At 33.6% G+C, this 20,339-nt stretch overlaps 1 protein-coding gene across 1 annotated transcript; it reads left to right on the top strand.

The window, feature by feature from the left end:
* On the top strand, positions 1-19,637 carry LOC120337919 (cleavage and polyadenylation specificity factor subunit 1-like). Its single transcript, XM_039405825.2, has 35 exons — positions 1-329; positions 624-645; positions 1,290-1,420; positions 1,664-1,744; positions 2,056-2,216; positions 2,656-2,802; positions 3,173-3,312; positions 3,631-3,741; positions 3,963-4,056; positions 4,128-4,215; positions 4,482-4,589; positions 4,663-4,723; positions 5,257-5,342; positions 5,798-5,872; positions 6,309-6,482; positions 6,952-7,020; positions 7,220-7,415; positions 8,848-8,990; positions 9,761-9,957; positions 10,698-10,887; positions 11,275-11,374; positions 11,988-12,094; positions 12,494-12,598; positions 12,674-12,799; positions 13,162-13,314; positions 13,719-13,835; positions 14,620-14,798; positions 15,255-15,396; positions 16,127-16,279; positions 16,359-16,505; positions 17,219-17,366; positions 17,715-17,870; positions 18,414-18,543; positions 18,629-18,767; positions 19,491-19,637. The coding sequence occupies exons 1-35, from the start codon at positions 186-188 to the stop codon at positions 19,536-19,538; spliced, it is 4,368 nt and encodes a 1,455-aa protein (XP_039261759.2). The 5' UTR covers positions 1-185; the 3' UTR covers positions 19,539-19,637.
* The last annotated feature ends 702 nt before the right edge of the window (positions 19,638-20,339 follow it).

Genomic DNA, 20,339 nt, shown 5'->3' with positions numbered 1-20,339 from the left:
CAATCCAGACCGACTTCTCTCATATTTTCTGAATTTTCGCGGTTCGCTAGCAAACTTTGAATTTCTGAAATTGTTTGTCCTTTCATCTAATTGTTCATAGATTTTTTCTTCAGCTGCAAATCCTGAAATCGACGTTTCTGATAGCATAGTAGGGTTTTGGTGTACTGCTAGTAGACTACAGCGTGATGTATGCGTGGTACAGACAACTCCATCCTCCAACAGGGATAGAAAACTGCTTGCATTGTAATTTCACTTCAGAGAAATACGAGGACTTAGTTGTTTCTGCTGCTTCACAATTAACTATTTACAGATTGAGGAAAAAGTTAGAAGTAAGTATATATTGCAGTTAGATCCTCTATTTTAGGCATCTTCATCCTATTTCTCTAGGCTACTTGACGAAATACAGAAATACTGCAAAAATGAACATTTGATATTTACATCACTGTATTTGACAAAATGCAGAAATGTTATCATATTTTCATTATCCTTTACGAAGTTTACCTTGTATCACCATAATTTGAGTCAGAATATTTGGCTTATTTCTGAATTTGCTGATTTGGTAGTGAACCAGCAGTAAAATTAAATTTAATTAATTTGACTAAATTCACATTTTATTTTTCCAGATCGTCACCAAAGATGAGAAAGGTATATTCATACAAGTTGGGATTGTTTTGTAATTATTTCCACTGCCTTTACCTGAGTAATAATATTAGAATATCTAATGTTACAATTACAATGCTGCAATGCCTGTACCTTTTAATTTTCTGCCTCTTTATTGTAAACCTTTTGCTTTTTAATGAATCTTAAAAAATTTCATCCTAGTCCATCCAATAATTTCTAAAAACATTTTAACAAATCGATGTCATAGCTGTCAATAAAATTATCAGAAAACAAACAATATCTGAATATTTTTTTTTTCCTCCCTTTTTCGGGAAGGCAGGAAGGGGGGGATATATTGGCTCAACAGAAAATCTATTTAACAGAATTTGCATTAGGTGGGCAATAATATAAAGAAGTGATTATGTCTGTATGTGATTGCTTGAATTTGTAACTTCATAAGTGACTTAATAAATTTTAGTTTTCCATTGCTTGACTGGACCAATATTAAAATGTCCATTTTCTTGTCGAAATCAATACATTTTTAAATACTTTTACAAACGGGGTGTATAATATTCATTTGACTATTTATATCATCTATTATTACATCTTTGATCTTGATTCCTCCAGTTGTCCATTTCGAAAAATGTCGTTACTAACTTTCACATCATATGTCGTTAATATCTATACAGAAAAAGTACGTAAAGATAAATTGGAGCAAATTGGAACATGGCAGCTACATGGAAATATTCAGTCAATGAAAAAAGTCCGATTTGCAGGATGTGCGAAAGATTCAATTCTGCTCAGCTTCAAGTATGCTAAGGTGTGTTGAACTCATTCATTTTTTCATTTTGTATTTGAATTATATAAAATATACAGGCTGTGTCAAAGTTTTAAAACTATCTTGAGCCTGTACAAGAACATGCCAAAAACTATTAAATTGTTATAATTTTCATAAGTCATGGTAAATACAAGTCGAACTTATATTTTTTGTTTATTTTTAAACTGGCGTACTGTTTTTTTTTTAAATATTTGCTATTGTGAAGTGTGAAAATTTCTTATTCAGCTTTCTGTTATTGAATTTGATGAATCAACATTTGAAATTAAAACTTCTTCACTTCATTATTTTGAAGAAGATTTGTCTGAGGTAAGTATGTATTTACAGATTTCCTAGAAAATTCTGTGTCTGTTTAACTTTTTATTTGATGTACCGTTTGATATTCGTATGTATAAGGATGCCATGCTCAATATCTTGATAATAATTTAACCATTTAATACAATAGGATTCTTCATACCATTTCTTATATTTTGAAGTTTCAAACATTGCAAATCTTCTTTCTTCATTTCATTGGTGCAATGGCCTGACTGTTTTGACATCACAGATTAAGGATTTAGGTTTGAAACCCCTGGCTCTGACATCATTTCGATTATTTAAAGTAATCCAACATATCATTTTAGAACGGTTCTGTGAGCAGAAACACCATCCCAAAAATTTGCACTGATCCAGAAAATCGTTGTGCTTGCATGCAACTGACAAGTACTAATATTGCAATACTTCCATTCCGAACCCGTGAAACTGCTGTTGTAACTGATGATTCTGTTGGACTGTCAAATGCAGGGTATGTTTTACTACATTTTTTAGCTAAGTAATCTTAGAATCAAGATGATGTTTTTATAAACAAATTACAAGTTATCAGGTTCTACACAAATCGCCACCATGAAAGTTTTCACTCAAATCAACAATTATTAACAATGGAGGTCGGAGTTGAAGTTTTCCGTATGCAATGTTCAATATAGAGCATTTTCCATAGCTGGAATTTTTTAGTTGAATTTTTTTTAACTCTCGTAAATCTGAAATATCATGGAATATAGAGATTTTTGGCTTGTTTTGGGTTCCTAACTGTCTATAGTTTATCTGCGTATTGCTTCGAATCAACTTCAGTAAATATACTTCATCCAAAGCTTGATTGTGCTCCTATTATATGCTTATAGATTTTTGGTAATACCTTATTTGGGGTTTTTGCATTTTCTATTGATAATATCTTTCAATTGCAACAGAACTCGGGGTCATGTTCTATCAAGTTATGAGATAAATTTGAAGGAAGTTGATCCTCAAGTTCAGATTGTGAAAGATATGAAATTTTTACATGGATATTATGAACCAACGTTGCTGATTTTGTTTGAATCTCTGAGGACATGGGCAGGGTGAGCAATGATATTTTTGGCCAAATTTTTTTATTTCTTTGCATGGATTAAGTTATTATATAGAAAGAGTAACTCCCAGATATTCTAGGTTTTTCCACAGGAGAATATATTTTTGTGCATACTTTTGAAGTGTACACTTCTATTATCATTCTTCCTAGTAGCTAAATCACTAATGAGATTAAAATTATTTTTGGAAATCTCATTATTCTATGTTAGTTTGTTTCATAATCTAATTACTATGAAATCAGGGTAATTTTTACTTACTATTTTCAATAAAGTTAAACACTCTCGAGTGCTCTCACATATCCAATCTTAAATTTTCAATTGTGATGCTTTATTTTTATTTGAGAAATTTTATATTTTGTTTCAGTCGAATCGCTGTTCGTCAAGATACCTGCAATATTATAGCAATATCACTCAATGTGAGTGAAAAATTACATCCAGTTATCTGGTCACTTGGCTCCCTACCATATGATTGTAAATATGTTTATGCAGTTCCAAAGCCTATAGGTAAGTCTTTTTCTAATGGAATTATCCTATCCTGTAGGAATTGGTGCACAATGTTTTAAATAGAAAATTACACTAATTTGGAAAGACTAATGTAGGTAAATTGAGTACAATGAAATTGGGGATAGCATGCATAATTTGACTTGACTTCTTTCACAAACAAGTTTTAATTAATTAATTAAGGTTTGCTATTCATGATATTTCAACCCCAGAAACATATTGAAAATGTGACTGCTGACTCTATTAGTAAATTGTACTTAATACTATATAGCAGTAATTCAATAAACTCTTTTTATATCAAATCATTCAATTGGATTTCAGGAGGAGTTTTAATTTTCGCTGTATCTTCAATGATATATTTAAATCAAAGTTGTCCTCCCCATGGTATGTCACTCAACTCACACACAAAGAACTCAACATCATTTCCATTGAGTGAGTAAATCACAATGAATATACTCTATTATGTAACTGTTTGTCATAGCCAATTTTAAACTGAAGCCGGCTAACTTTATGATTAAAAAACCCTCATTTTAATTAATATTAGCTCATTAGAATGGGCAGTAAAAGTCATCAAATCAATTACTGTAGGGCATGAAATTGGGAGTACACCATGATGAATGACCAATCTGATAAATTTTCATTTTAAATCTCAGAAATCCAAGATGGGCTCGCAATAACGCTTGATCTTAGCAAAGCTGTATTTTTGTCACCGGACAGACTTGTTGTAACTTTGAAAGGAGGAGAATTGTGAGTTGTAGTAATAATCAAATACTTAACCAAATTACATGGCTTGATACAAATGTGTCATCTTTTTTCAGATATGTGATATCCCTTGTAGTAGATAGCATGAGAAGTGTCCGAAGTTTCCATATAGAGAAAGCTGCTGCAAGTGTTTTAACTACTTGTGTAAGTTCATTTTCATCTTATCTTAGGAGTCTTAGTTTGTTTGATACATCTATATATTTGTTTGCCACTGCTCGATAACCCGCTGTAGTTTTCTGCATCTTCCCATTCACTGCAGAAGTGTATGTTTTTTATTCTTACAATGTGGACATGTGGTATGGGTCGTTTTTTACTGACTGGGGAAAATAATCTCCATCATGAGTAATGACTATTTTCATTTTGATTGAATAGTTCATTTATAACATATTTGTGTAAATACATCTATATAGATAACTCTACTTGAAGAAGGATATTTATTTCTTGGATCGAGACTTGGTAATTCTCTGTTACTTCGTTACACTGAAGCAGCAAGGATGGAAATAAGTAGAGAAGAGAAGGTAATTTGAACTATGTCATTATGAAACTTGTTATATTTCATGATTTTAATTGAAAAAATATTCTGTTCAAAAGGCTTTGACAAGTGAACCAGCCTCGAAGCGCAAACGATTGAATACAGCTGCAGATTGGGCTGGTAAGTTCTAATTGATGATTTCGTGGTATGTCAATGTGCTTCAATATTTAAATTTTTATGTCATTCCAGAATGAAACATTCTATAGTCCACCTCATACTTTTTACCAGCCATGACCCACACGATTTATATTTTTGTAAACAATCGAAATTGGTTATATTTGGTGTAGTGAATACTTTTTTTGCAAGAATTTTAAACTTTTGAATGTGATTATCATTCTTCATTCAACTCTATAAAATAGAAAACCAGTCGAAAATTTTTTTTTATTGAATCATTCTGTGTTACCAAATTTAATTTGTATTGGTTAACACTAATTTTTGCAAGTAGTGAACATGACCTGATTAAGAATTTATTGAAGATTTCAAAATCAAAAATAATATTTCAAATTATATTCAGAGTAGTGAATCATTTGTTTATAGTCATCACTGCTACCACCCATTGAGTAAGAATAAATATATTGCTATTTGTTTTTAAACTTGGATAATGTAGGTACCGACCGGTATGTCCTGATTGACTTTATTGTTTTCAATTTTAGCGGCTGATGATGCAGATGATCTAGAAGTTTATGGACGAGATATTAGTACTGCAAGTTCTGGACAACTTTTTTCATATACATTTGAGGTATTTTGGGCACCAACACTACATACTAGCTAGACTGATAATATTGCTAGCTGAGTAAAAAATCTTTAAAATGATCTAAACACTTACAACTTTGCTTATTATGTATAAATATTTGATTTTAAAAATAATTTGAAATATTTCAATTATAAAATTTGTCATTTTGACAGCCGACAATCGAACCAGAAAAATAACTTCATTCGAACTGCTGATAACAATAAAAAGAGAAATACCAATATCTTTACTTCCATATCATATGCTTTAAAAATGTAAATGCATTGATTTGTTCAAATTTTTTTAATTTTTCTATTCAGCATGATCTAATTGAGAATGTATTTAATATTCCATTCTTGAATATTTTTTTAGATGGTATTTGGGATATGAAATTATACGGTTTCGGACATTGCTGAATACATTGTTAGGCTATGTGTGAAGAGATTATTTGTTTCATTTTTCAGGTTTGTGATAGTATATTGAACATTGGACCTTGTGGATCTTCAGAACTTGGAGAACCTGCATTGTTGTCTGAGGAAGTAAGTCGAGATTTTTTGCTTTTTTGGGTAAAAATGATAACTTATCTGATAAATATGCGATTAATTCATCATTACAATATAGCATGTCTTCTATTCTTGCAATCAATAGCACGAATACGAAAAGCACTTTTGTTTTCACCGCCTAATTTTTTAATAAAAATTATGCTTTTTCTACTTTTATTACTTTATATTGATGTACATGATTTTTTCATTGTGAAAACTGGAGTTTTCAAAATAAAGTATTCAAGTAGGCTATTTAGTTATAATTTTATATAATTTCATTTTGTAATTTAGCAATTTTGTGTTCTTCAATTTTTTTTGAATTATCAGCTACAATCTGAATCTTGCCCTATGTATAAATCTAATTCCGATTTTACGGTTTCTAATTCTGATTTGAAAATTTAACAAATCGTCATGTTTTCAACATTTTTATCAGTTTACACCTCAAAAAGAATCAGACCTGGAACTTGTTATCTTATCCGGAAAAGGCAAAAACGGAGCTTTATCAGTTGTTCAACGAACTATGAAGCCACAAGTAGTCACAACGTTTCAACTGCCTGGATGTATCGACATGTGGACGGTGAAAGGTCCTATTAAATCAAAAGATGAGGTAGAATATTTTTGCAGTAGGATTTTGAGCTGAAACTTGTTACCTTAGCTTGAAAACTTGATGTTGTTGTAAGATATACCGTAAAAGGAATTTCATATTCATAGAAGGAAAGCCTATGATTATATCACGCTTAATCATATCACAAACCACGGCCATGTTGGGTATGACGAGAATAGTTAACCAGTTGTTTCAGATGGCTCGGGTTCCAAATAGCGACTGTCATAATGGCGACTTCATAATAGCGACGTAATCAAGTGAGCGACTGTCAAAACAGCGATTGTCATAATGGCGACCGCATTAAAACAGCAACTGTTATGATAGGGTTAGGGTTAGTCCAAATAAAATGTTGTTTTAAAGTCCTTTTGGTTTTAATCTTTGCCTGTTTGTGCCGAAACCTTGGGGTTTTGCCGAGCCCTGATTGACGACCACTACACTAGATAAATCAATTTATCAATTTCCTATTTTGCAGTCCACAGATAAGGAAAGTAAGGAAGAATATCATGGATTTTTGGTATTGAGTAGAGAAGATTCAACATTGGTATGAAATTATTTTGTGTATTTTAAATTTTTTTGTTAGTAATTCCCAGATAGAGAGTATTTCTTTGTAGTTTGTATTTATACTCTGTATGTCATAAGGGGTGGTTGCCCAGGTAGTACTTTCGTTTTATATTTTCGTTCTGCGTGTTTATCTTACGTGTTTCATAAGAAATAGCTTATCTATTTATTATTCATTCCAGGTATTAGAAACAGGACGAGAGATTATGGAAGTTGAAGAAAGTGGTTTTTGTACTTCTCAATCTACTATTTATGTTTGCAATATGTGTTTACGTGATGGAAATAAAGTATTGCGAAGATACACAATACAAGTTTGTTCAAATGGAATATGGCTTGTTGAAGGTCTTAAACAGATTCAACATGTCCCACTCGATATTGGTAATTTCAATTCTTGGAATTATAAGTCAATTGAATTATTGGTTAAATAAGTTTCGATATATTGCATTAATATCACATAAAATCTTCATTTTCTGCTTAGAAATATTAACCAACATAGACTTTTTTAACTTATGATGGTTGTAGAGAGTAACGGAACCACTAAATACAACGTTTATTCAAACTTTTCCTATTTTTAGCTCAATGGTGGTGGTTGGCATCGGGGGCGTACCCAGGATTTGCGGGTCGGAACCCCTTTCCTTTTTGAAATGTAAAAAAATTAAATTTATATCCAACATAATAATTTTTCTAAGCTGGCTTCCTGGCTACTCCCCTGGTAGCATGGTGGTCTAGTTGTTAAAGCATTAGATTTAACTCTACTGACATCAGATACAAATCCCATTGGGTAGGTTACTTTATGTAGTGTAGTAACTAGGTAGTTGTATATTTATAATAATATATACACACATTAAAATTTTCTGTTCAAAGTTGATCTTTAAATTTGTCATATTGGCTGCTGAGTTTATTTGGATAACGTCTACTCATATCAGACATGGGCAAACTACGGCCCGCTGTCCAAATCCAGCTCGTTGGGTAGTTCAATCTGGCCCGTCGTCACACTTACATAGCCCGCCAGTCTAGGTGGACAAAGTTTTTGGCCCCTGGTCCACGAACCGTGCCCACCCCTGACTTATATTGTATTCTTTCATTGTACTGATGGAAACGTGACAAATAAACCAATGTGCTTTAGAATTCTTTGGAATGCGGAAATATTGCAACTCCCATTCTTCTTCAAAAATGCCATCTTTTTCATGTACTTCGCGTTTCATTTAATCCCTGAAGTGTTTTTTTCAAGTATTTTTCTGCTAGCTTGAAGTGTATCCATAATTGGGTCAAATGGAAAATAAATTAAATTTTGATTTTCCCAAACTACTTTCAGTAAATTGTCGTTTTCTGTGTGAATAATCAATTTCACTTTGAAAGGTTTGAAAAATTTAGATAAAAAAAAACTTACAATAAAATACTACAGTTATTGTTTGGCGTTCGAGGGCCGCACTGGAAGTTCTCTGGGGTCGCATGCCGCCCGCGGGCCGCGAGTTTGACACTCCTGATTTAGAGGAAATAAACACCAATGTAAAGGCTGTTTATGGCCTAAATAACAAGCCACGTTGATGAAAAAAATTGGTGATTTTAGCAGAAGGCAATTGCACGCGTTATTGGAGACTTTTTCAGTTTTCAAAAAAATTCAAAAGGGGGGGACCCCGAAAACCCCCCGTTGGCTGTGCCACTGATCACGACTTATATATTTTTTGAGCATATGAATTCTAATTACTGCGAGATACCTTATTCACAAATGTCAATATTTATTGCCTAGTTTATTCTGTATTTGCTTTCCTATTTCCTAAGACCCTAATGTTGAATGTACTAATTACAGGATCTCCGATTGTGAGATGTTCTGTCAGTGATCCATATGCCCTTGTTTTGACTGAAGATGGTCAAGTTGTTGTTGTCACATTGCAACAAGAGGAAGGCGAGAATACTGGGAAATTATATTGTTCAAATCCATCATTGCCTCAGGTTTGTAGATCAATCAAGTATTTTCACTTATCGATCTTAAGATCGTTGTTGATAAGTATTTGTCTGTCTGTTTGTTTGTTTGTTTGTCTGTCTGTCTGTTAGATACACGCGATATCTCACGAAAGCGAGGTTGAATCTGCTCCAAATTTTGCATGTGCATTCATCATATCTCGGATCACAAGCCTATAGATTTTGAATGAACTATGTCGTATAATTAGCGAGCTATTGATTAATTAGTAATGAGACACACGGTGTTGCTATGGAGTAAAAGCGCTGTTTTAGGGGATCCCCTAACTTCGATCGATAAGTCTTCGGTCTCCGACCGATATTCTCGTTTTGTACCTTGTTGTATATCCATAGCTAAGCAGTTGCTATTCTAGAGGAGGGCTACTCAACTAGCGGTCTGGATCCGGATCTTTCGAGATTTAAATTTGACACAATTCATAGTTTGACTACAGGAACATCATACTTTATAATAGAGAAAACATCTTAAAGAATATCCCATTTTGTTGGCTCCTCATACATTAGTGAATATCCCTTTAATTTCATAAGTTGCAACAAATATAATAAAAGATAACAATTAACTGTTACCAGGGTTGTCCAAAACGAATCGGATATACGAATATCCAAGTATTCGAATACCATTTCGGCTGATTTTCGAATTATTCCTAATAATAGCAATTCTTCGCCGTTAGCGAGGTGTTTCGTTTTCGAGGGAAATCTTCAAACACCTAAAGAGTATTTTTACACTTCAGCTTTTTTAAATTCAGGTTCCGCAAGTTGATTCAATATATTTGTATCGAGATACAAGTGGAATGTTCGTTACCAATGCTGAAGAATGTGATCCCAACTCATCAGTGATGGACCAAAGTATATCAGAAACAAATCGATCATTTGTATCCAAAGAAAAGTCAACATCTTCACTCAAGCCAATGTCTGAACCAGAGCCAATGAGAAAGACTATGACGTATTTGCAAATTTTATTGTTTAAATATGATTTGAGTTAAATTTTACTCTGTGCGAGACATAGACATGAAAATTGTGACAGAAGCTTGTTCGTGAATGCAAAGTAATCGAGTTCATACACGGTTATGGGAAGGATGCCTATCTTTCATCTTCTGTCTCAAGGATGCTTTAATAAGATGGAGTCATGTGATAACTTAAAGTTCAAGCAAGTTTTTCACTAGAGCATAGTCCAACTTTGTCAAGTACAGTACAAAACCAGTTTAAATAATTTAAGTGTTATAATCGCTGCTCCAGAAATGTGTGTACCAATATGGAGGTACCGGTAACTAATTTTGTTCACCTACTTTACATCAAGTTGCGCAAAGGGACTGAAACCTGTGGGCAGGGGGTATAATCACTTGGCCTACACAGACAGTACCCGAACTTGTAATAGATCTAAAATGAGAAAAAATCGGAATAAAAAAATGGCCTAACCCTAACCTGGTTTACACACTATTCAAATATCATTTTGGGCATCAATCATCAAGAGGTATTAAAAAATCATTTTAGGTTTTGAATGATTGTGCGTTATTAGCATTTGGTGAAGTATCTCAAAGATTTAAATTCACAACAGAGGATAATTTTGCTGAAATAAAACCTATTTCAAGTTGTGAAGTATCAAAATTCTCAATTTTGTTTTGTTTAGTACCAGTATCTCACTGGTTTATTCTTGCTTGTAACTTCATAAATTCTATTCTTAAGTGTTGATGAAGAAGATGAATTACTTTATGGAATATCTGAATCAAGTATGTTCTCAGAACAATCCAGTTTTCAGATGTCTTCAACTATGCCGACAACTTCAGATACTATGAATATGAAATCTTCAAAACAAGAAAATGAGAAAGATGCCACCTATTGGGCAATACTCGTACGAGCAAATAGAAATCTCGAGGTATGTTGAAAAGTAAAAGAAATAGGAATAATACTTTTTTTCTGAATACAGTAGGCGTGATAACCTTGTGGTTATAAGCATTGACATAACCGACCTATTTTTCAATTATAACAATTTAAAAACCTTTCATTTTAAACTTGTTTTAAGATGATTTCAATTTTAGAATAGGATAGGATTCATCCCAGGGGAGAAGAAAGCCGATAAGATGGCCGACCAGGGATGACGTGAACCACCCTATGGCGGCAGGGACTCCAGCAATCCTCTCACATATATTTATTCTCCATGGGATTCGGACCTGTGAACCCACGTAGGGTAATCAGATATGTGGTGACGAGCATATTCCTAACTCTTAGCATTTTGATCTGTAGCACTTAATCTCTTTCCTAGATTTACACTGTTCCAAATCTAACACTCGTATATGTTATCAAAAGCTTCTCAGTCGGCCATAAACTTATTGTTGATAGTTCTTCATCTCACTCATTCTCAAGTAAGTATTATTCATATTATATAATTGCATGATTGCCAATATTATTTTTTATACAATGAAATTGACTATTCAAATATAACGAACAATTTTTTATTCTTATGAGATGGATATATATATACCAGGGGTGCACAAATCAAATGAGAATATGCACTAAAGTTTTTAAAAAAATCCTGTCGCAATTGTTTATATTGTAAAGTTCATAATGTAAACAAACTTCCGTAAAACACATAACAACAAACTTGATCAAAACACATAATAACTATTCACTGGAACAATTTAATGCCCTGTCTTGAAGACGTTTTTGATGGACTAAATTTGAAATGTTAGGCTTCACAAAGAAAAATAGCGATATCACCAAGTTCCAATTCTTGAAAAAGCGAATTAATGGTAGCCTACTATCCTTCCTGGCAACAGAAGAATGCCAAAGGTGTTAACAAAAGGACGTCAAATCAAATAGTTTCTTAATGAACCATGAGCTGGGCATCTGACAAGCTCATGGCGTACCATACCGAACACACACGCCTTGTACATCCCTGGTATATATTATGAAAATATATTTGAAATAATATCTAATAAGAAATTGGATAATTTAATTTTACTTCATCCATACCAGCTTCAGATAGTGAAAAACAAACAGAATCCAGATATGAAGGTAGTCCACCTGTATGGGAAGTTATGATGGTTGGATTTGGTCATGAAGCTTCTCATCCTTATCTATTGGTAAGCATAGTAGGATAGAGGACAATTTTCACATTTATTATGAGGGGGAGAAAAGACGAGAAGATGGCCCAATCATATTGCGTACCATTCAAATTTACCTGTCCATATAGGGTATTGAAACAGTTAACAAGCTATTCATTTATCATTCATTAATGGTGGAGGAAGCCGTGTCCAGCCAATGGTTAACTGAACCACCCCACGTGGCCACTTAGAACTTTAGTACCCTGCTCACTTAATTGTGACGACTAGCTTTTTCCTATTGCTTAGCATGTTGTGCCAACCTCTGAAACGAATGGCATTTTAACGTTAAATCAAAGTTGCTGGTCTGCATGTGTAAAAAGTTTTGGAGCCACTGTAATAGAGTGATGCTGTTAATATGGATTCAATTTCTTTTTTCAGGCCAGAGTTGGAGACGAATTACTTATATACGAAGCATTCTCATATCGATCGAAATCTGATGCCAAAAAATTCAAAAGACCATCGCTAAAACTCAGATTTAGAAAGGTGATTTTCAGTGATGAATATTGTGGATACCTTTCTGTTATTCAAGCAATAAAAAATGTGTATTTCTCGTACTAGGTTGACCATGGTAAATTAATGAGAAGAATGGCAGGTTCCTATAGTCCTCAGGATGAAAAAACAGCAAGAAAAGAGGATTCAGTGTCAAAGTTGCGATATTTTTCAAACATTGGAGGATATGCAGGGGTGAGTGACGCAAATGAACGTTTGTCATTTTTTCCATGAATAAAATGAAGAATAATGATTTTGCTTTTACATAGACATATACTCAACACATTGGAAATGAATTGGTTTTTAGGTTTCACGTCAATCTTATTTGCTAGTGTATAATGCAACACCATAAATGTATACAGTTTCAGTTGCTCTTGTTGGCATTCCATTGGTCATCGTAACTTTGCTCAGAAATAAGTCTCTTTTACTTCTGGATGACTGCATGTGACTTTGCTTTGCGCATATTGTAAAAAAATTACCTTTTTATCAAAAAATTTAAAAGTAATTTGGATTACTAAGATTTGTTTTTTAATAGTTATTCCTATTGCATTTCCCAGGTTTTTATTTGTGGTCCATATCCTCACTGGTTGTTGATGACGGTTCGCGGAGCATTACGTTGTCATCCAATGATTGTTGATGGAAGAGTCACATGCTTTGTTCCATTTCATAATATTAATTGTCCAAGAGGATTCTTGTATTTTAATGGTCAGGTGAGAAACATTTGGTGGCAGTCAACTAATAAGAAAACATTTTATGAAACAGCCACATGTATAAAGAAATTTATGTTACTAATATTCATATTTGTTTGGATATACACTAGGTGCCACACTTGTGTTATTAATTCGAAGTTGTAATCTGTTCTTGTAAAGCCAGGTATAAGGTAATCACCTTTAATAAAAACAAAGACATATTTCAAATTGTATCAGATATTCTGAAGAAAGAATTTTATTCAACCAGTGTAAGTAATCGTATGGCGATGGATACACTGCATTTTGTGGTTTTACTGCATTTCCTTACATCCATCTATCTGCCTTACTGTTTGTTCGGGAATTTATTTTGAATGATATCAGTGAGAATCTGCTTATTTAAATGAATCTTGTTTTTTTTTTATCAGGGTGAGTTGCGGATATGTGTGCTACCCACTCATATGTTGTATGATCATCCATGGCCAGTACGAAAAGTTCCTGTCAGATGCACTCCACATTTCATAAATTATTCTGTTGAACACAAGGTATTTATTTATTTTTATTTTTTTATAATTAAATTGAGTTGATTAAGAGACTGTTCAGATATAATTTGAGTTTAAACTAATTATTTTAGGAATTTTCCAAATTTCTAGTCTAAAATACTTCAGTATCTCCAATATTTCCATCCAGTGATTTTTATTCATTCATGTTAGGTGGTAATATTATGTATAAGAAAGATTTGTGTACTTTTGAAAGAGTTTTAACGACTTTTTTAGTATATAAAATTTATCTAGATTGCCAAAATGATCGAACAATTGAATATGATTCAAGGATTCTTAAGTTTTCAGTTTTCTATGAAGTTGCTTTTTGTATTTCCAGCAAAGTGATTTTACATTGAAGTAAAATAGCCATAATTAGAAATTTGAACCAGGGGTGTGAAGTTGGGGAAATTTACACCCAATAGACGATTTTGACTCCAGTTTACTAAACTTTTTTTAATCCAAAACTGACTCCGAATTTCAACTTGATAAAATCAATTTTTGATCACCTATACTCTGGCGTACAAAAGCATTGATTTATTTGTCTACTGAGAATGGAGAGTATACCCAATGCTTACTGTTCGAAATTCTGACCATGATTATCATTATTTTGATGTCTGAAATTTTGACGAAGAACACAAAATTTCAACTCTGACTCCCGAGTTGAACTCTATATGGCTTCACAGTCCTTATTTAAACTGATGATTTTGTTAGAACATTTCATTATAGAGGTCTGCACACATCCTTAAAATTCTAATAAAACTTAATAATCGCTACTGTATATTTTTAGATATATGCGTTAGTTACCAGCGTTGACGAACCATGTACAAGAGTTCCGTTCATGGGACCAGATGGAGAAAGAGAATATGAATCCTTAGATGAAGGAGACAGATTTATTTATCCAACGATAAGAAAGTTTTCATTAGAATTATTCTCTCCTGTGGATTGGCAGATTGTACCCAATACCAGGTAAGATGAAAAGCATTTTTTTCTTCTTCTCGATGTTTCAAATGTCTTTTAATCTGTCACTTTGTCAAACTGGGCAATTATGCAGTTCACATATAACAATCTTGGCTATAATTCAGTGTGACATTGCAATCTAGCCATTATTAGAATTAGGTAGCATGCCTGTAGTAAGTATGTCAATTTATATTTATTTTTGTAATCAAGTATGATAATAAATATATTATATATATATATAATCCTCATGGATCAGAAATAATTACTAAAAAAATTACGCAATGTTGGGGCTTTTATGTTAGGTATCATTGTTAGTTATTACCTGTAATTGATTTTCCAAACAAAAAAATATCAAGTGTGATTTAATATCTGTCTTTACAGATGAAATTAATCATTGTGAAAAAAGGAAACAAATCAGATATGAACTCGATTGATTTAAATAAATATTTTTTTATTTATCGACAGGGTTGATCTCGATGAATTTGAGCATGTAACTTGTATGTGCATTGTGCCATTACAAAGTACAAATTTTCATTCATCTCATCAAAACTACTTATGTCTTGGTACTGCAAACATTATGGGAGAAGAAATGGGAACAAGGGGCCGAGTGAGTAATTTGTACTACTAATACATACAAAACAGTAGGTGATTTTGATCGTTTTCATGCATCAGTGTTCCCAATTGAGCTTCGATTTGAGTTTGTAAATGTGCCACTTTTCACATTTTCGGTAATACCCATACATCCTTCAGTATTATTACTTATCGATCTTAAGATCGGTGAGTATGTTGATAGGTATTTGTCTGTCTGTATGTCTGTTAGATGAACGCAATATCTCAAGAAGGCGAGGTTGAATCTGCTCCAGATTCTGCATGTGCATTCATCACATCTCGGACCAGAAGCCTATTGGTTTTGGATGAATTATGTCGTATAATTAGCGAGTTATTAATTAATTAGTGATGGGACACGCGGTGTCACTATAGAGTCATGATTCGAAACCGCAGTTTTGATCGATAAGTCTTCAGTCTTCGACCGACATTCTCGGTTGTTCTTTGTCAGCCTCGGGCCTCATTTAACTAGATTTGAATTTCTTACGTCTCTGTTGAATGAGTGCGGACGCATCAGATTCCTTGTTTTCTACACTTCGAAGAAGTATCTGTTCTGTATTTGTGGGTATCCTGTAGTTTTCAAAATAAAATATGTTAGAAATGATTTCTATTATCAATCAACTGTTTCATCATCTATAAAGCATCAGCTCAACATATGTGAGTGACTATTTGTCTGAAATTAGATCATGGTTGTAAGTCATTCAAATTCAATAATGTTGTTATTGTGTCAGATTTTGATCTTTGAAATAATCGAAGTTGTACCTGAACCTGGCCAACCTCTGACTAAAAACAAATTGAAGAAAATATATGCAGATGAACACAAAGGTCCCGTAACAGCATTATGTGGCGTGTCGGGATATTTACTTGCAGCAATCGGACAAAAGGTAGAATCAATTTATTTGCTTACCAAAGAATTAACATCACTTTTTATTTATTTTTAAAATTCTGGATTATTTTTTTCAGATGTTTGTTTGGAGATTGGACGACAATAATTCTTTAAAAGGTGTTGCTTTTGTTGATACACAAATTTACACAATCAATGCATTTAGCTTCAAAGAATTTGCTCTCATTGCTGACATACAGAGAAGCATCACATTGCTTCGATATAAGGTATGAAAGAGAAATGTTGCCTTATGTGACGTCGGTTACCTAATTATAATTTTTTCGGCTTTGAAGAATTAGAGTTCACTTATGATGTGAGTGAGGTATGTACATTTGTGATACTTATTAAATTTCTTATCTCATCAATTATACACTCGATAGTGGCGACAGGGTTTAAACCACAATATGATTGTTTTTCAAAGAAATATGTATTGCAGTATGTAAGTATGTATGAGTATGGCACGTGGCTCCCTTCTGGAGGCTTTTGGCACTCATGGCTCCCCTTTTTATCATTCCAGCAGTATTTATAATGTTATTATGATTTGTAGATTCCAAATCCCATTATGTTCTAGCAATTAATGCTCAATAAAGTGTGAACACACTCTGAAATAACCTTATCAAGCAATGAAACTATGAAGAACAGGGTGTTCCCATGTAAAGTGGAAAGTGAAATCAATTTTGCTCCAAGCACTGTGGTCCCCTCCAACTCCTCGGTGGCCCACTTGGGGGGGGGGGGGGGCATGGGCCTTCGGTTGGAAACCGCTGAATTGTATTGTAATCAAATTTACGAAATGAAATTTGGTATTGGTCTTATCTTGACTGCAGTATAAAATGAACTGACATACATACAGACAAGTAATAGTATTTAATCCTATAATATTTCTTTGAAAGTTGAGAATGTGCATTCTAAATAAATTTCTTGTTATCACGTCTTCATCCAGGACCAATATAAAACTTTGTCTGTCGTAAGCCGTGATGTTCGAACAATGGATGTTTATGCAACTCAACTTATTATTGACGGAACTTCACTGGCTTTTCTCGTTTCTGACAGAGAAAAAAACGTTACACTTTTTGTTTATAATTCTGAAGGTAGGGTATCTTTTATTTTATACAAACAATCTCCTGCAGTTTCCGTGAAATTCTTTCCATATAAACCTGATTGATTACCTGTTATATTGATCTATGACTAATCAATATTACTTAACCTCTTCCATATTTAGATTTCAGTAGGACACATCAAACAAAGATGTTTGCGAAGGTGTTATTATGATTTAGTATAGTTTCTTAAAACTTCAAAATAGAAAAACTGTTAATCAAACTGTCTTTTCTTTATTCATCGTCTCTTGTATATCGAATGGGAAAGTTGAACTGGGATTTTCTATTACTTATGGATCCAATTTGCAAGCTTCTATGACTTGTTTCATATTTTTTCATAAGCTGTTGAAAGTTCTGGAGGAACACGTTTACTCAGACGAGCCGATTTTCATGTTGGTGCTCATATAAATACAATGTGGAGGGTTTCAACTGTAGCATCTGATACCGCCAGTAATGCACCAAACGAAGTTTACTCCAAATCTCAAGTAACAATGTTTGGTAAGAAAACTCGTTACATTATATATTTTTTATTCCATGCATACAAACTGTTTATACATGCCAGTTTACAAACCAAGGTTTTTGTGACATTGCATGTGTGACGCTTAGTACCTAGAATGGACGCTAGAGTTTGGCACGCAGCATTGTATCTAAAATAAAGCCTCTGGCGAATATGAAAAGTGGGCCCCACAAATCACAATGTATATTGTAAAATCTAGTGTTCAGTTTGTGACATTGTATCGAGAATGCTGCTCGTCACAATACTATTATCTTGGCTGATGTTCTCTCGATCTGTTGCCTCAAATTTTCACTCTTAATACATTGGGGAAGCAAGACAAGCTGAAATCATATTTCGAACAGTGCGTGTCTAAACCTGACAACATGTAGTAACAGACAGTAACTGGTATCGGAAATTAAAGTGAAAGCATGCTGATATTTTAGAGATAAATATAATTAATGAAAATTCTAACGAATTGTGTTTCAAATGCTAATAGTCAATTTTAATTGTTTGGCCATATGCAACTGAACCATTTAATGTTGTAGGTACATTGGATGGTGCAATAGGAGAGATCTTGCCAGTTTCTGAGAAAATTTACAGGAGATTACTAATGCTGCAGAATGCTATTGTATCTGGTATTCAACACATTGCGGGTTTAAATCCAAAATCATTCAGGTATTTGATAATTCTTTTTGAATTGATGAAGTTTGATGATAAATTTTCTTCTGATAATGTTGCATTCTTAATATTGTATTTCCAGAACGGTTGTGAGAGAACAAAAATCTCTTCAAAATCCAATGAGAAATATATTAGATGGAGATCTTCTGTGGAAATTTACTGGTCTAAGTTTTCATGAAAGACAGGAATTGGCACGAAAAATTGGAACTACTGCTGATCAGGTATGTAATGATGAGATAAATTTTTCATGAAGGAGATTTTTATTGTTATTGATGAGTGTGGTATGGTATGATTTGGGATATTACCAACTACTACCTCTATCATGCACTCTGATAAGTATTCGGAATGCGTTTGCCCTATTGCAGCGCCGAGTTTGCTAGTGGTTGAATGTTTCGTGTATTCGTGGGTTAGTTACATATTCCTCCGCCAAGCAGTTTTGTACCAAGCCTGGGCGAACACCTGACACTAGTGAGCAGGCAATTTATAATTAGTCTGTCTTATCGACCCTTTTCTCTGGAATATGGTACTCACATAGTATGTGTACCAGGTTAGGGCTGGGCAATAGTTTTATTACGATTTTCCTTATTTTAGTTCTATTACGAGTTCGGGGACTGTCTGTGTGAGCCAAGTGAATATACCCCTACTCATAGGTTTCAGTTCCTTCACATAACTTGATGTAAAGTAGGCGAACAAAATCAGTTACCTCCATATTGGTACACATACTTCTGAAGCGCCAGAAATACAATATATCTTTTAGCGTGATACAATGTGGTATGTGATACCGTATTGTGACGTGATCTGCACAACTTTTTATTGTAAAAGTCGATTTTTCAGCCAATGTCATTGAAATAATAAATTTGCTAACATTGGGAAATGAATCCAAAATCATTATCAGAGAGTCTACTATTTTTAGTCAGGGTTAAAATATTTAATTTTTTTTCTAGATTCTTGACGATCTGATGGACATACATCGGGCTACTTGCGTTATGTAATGCCACAACTCACTCAATCATATGCTCTTAGTTTGAATATTCTATTTGAATAAAATAATGTGGAAGCGTTTATTTATTTCTACAGAATAGTATTAAAAATGTATTGCTTGTAATCGTAGGTTTAGAACAGTTTCAGGATCCTGCGAAACTTCACTTATTTATCTAATTGCTTGTATCAGTGATATAGTTACTTCTGTGATCTCAGATTGGTAAAAGAGCATGCGGCCCGCGAAACAACTTTTTGCGGCCTGCGTCATGGTTGAGATTTTTCCACAAAAAAAAACTAAAATGGCACGATGTCAAGTGACTTGTCAACTATGAGTAAGTTGTATCGTGTTATTTTTAGGAATGGGACGAGTCCGGTATTACAGAGATTCGACGAATCCGAGTAATAAGTCAAGGACTCTAATCGAATCCTCCGAGTCCGTGACGTCACAATGTAAAAGTAGAAAAACATGTTTTTGACCATACTACAGCATCGCGCGCTGGCAAACATACGTCGTAGCTCATATTTTTTGCCCAATGGTTCCGCAGATAGCTGTTGAATCAATTTAAAAATATGTTTTTCATTTTTCTTTTGGCGACCATAATACAAACGTAAACGTGGGTCAATGTGCGTCTTGGCTGTGAACTGGATTTCCAGTCCCCACCACCTTGCGTCAATTCTGCGCAGCTATTCAGAAATTCTTACATGTCAATATGAAAAATAAAAAGCTTTTGACCACAATGCTTTCCCATAATTCCAGATATTTCTAGCCTTGAATTTACTTTGTCGCATGTGCAAATGGTAAAGAGATGCCA

This window comes from Styela clava, chromosome 10 (genome assembly GCF_964204865.1).
Source record: "Styela clava chromosome 10, kaStyClav1.hap1.2, whole genome shotgun sequence".
NCBI classification, from domain to species: Eukaryota; Metazoa; Chordata; class Ascidiacea; order Stolidobranchia; family Styelidae; genus Styela; species Styela clava.
The sequence above is the reverse complement of the archived record's forward strand: the minus strand, read 5'-3'. Positions and strand labels throughout refer to the sequence as shown.

What these genes read in the sequence shown, in the direction of transcription:
- LOC120337919 (XM_039405825.2), top strand. Translation starts at nt 186, where the DNA reads ATGTATGCGTGGTACAGACAACTCCATCCTCCAACAGGGATAGAAAAC. An exon ending in CTGCATTGTTGTCTGAGGAA is followed by an intron (nt 5,873 to 6,308) that starts GTAAGTCGAGAT and finishes CATTTTTATCAG; the next exon opens with TTTACACCTCAAAAAGAATC. An exon ending in TTGGAACTACTGCTGATCAG is followed by an intron (nt 18,768 to 19,490) that starts GTATGTAATGAT and finishes TTTTTTTTCTAG; the next exon opens with ATTCTTGACGATCTGATGGA.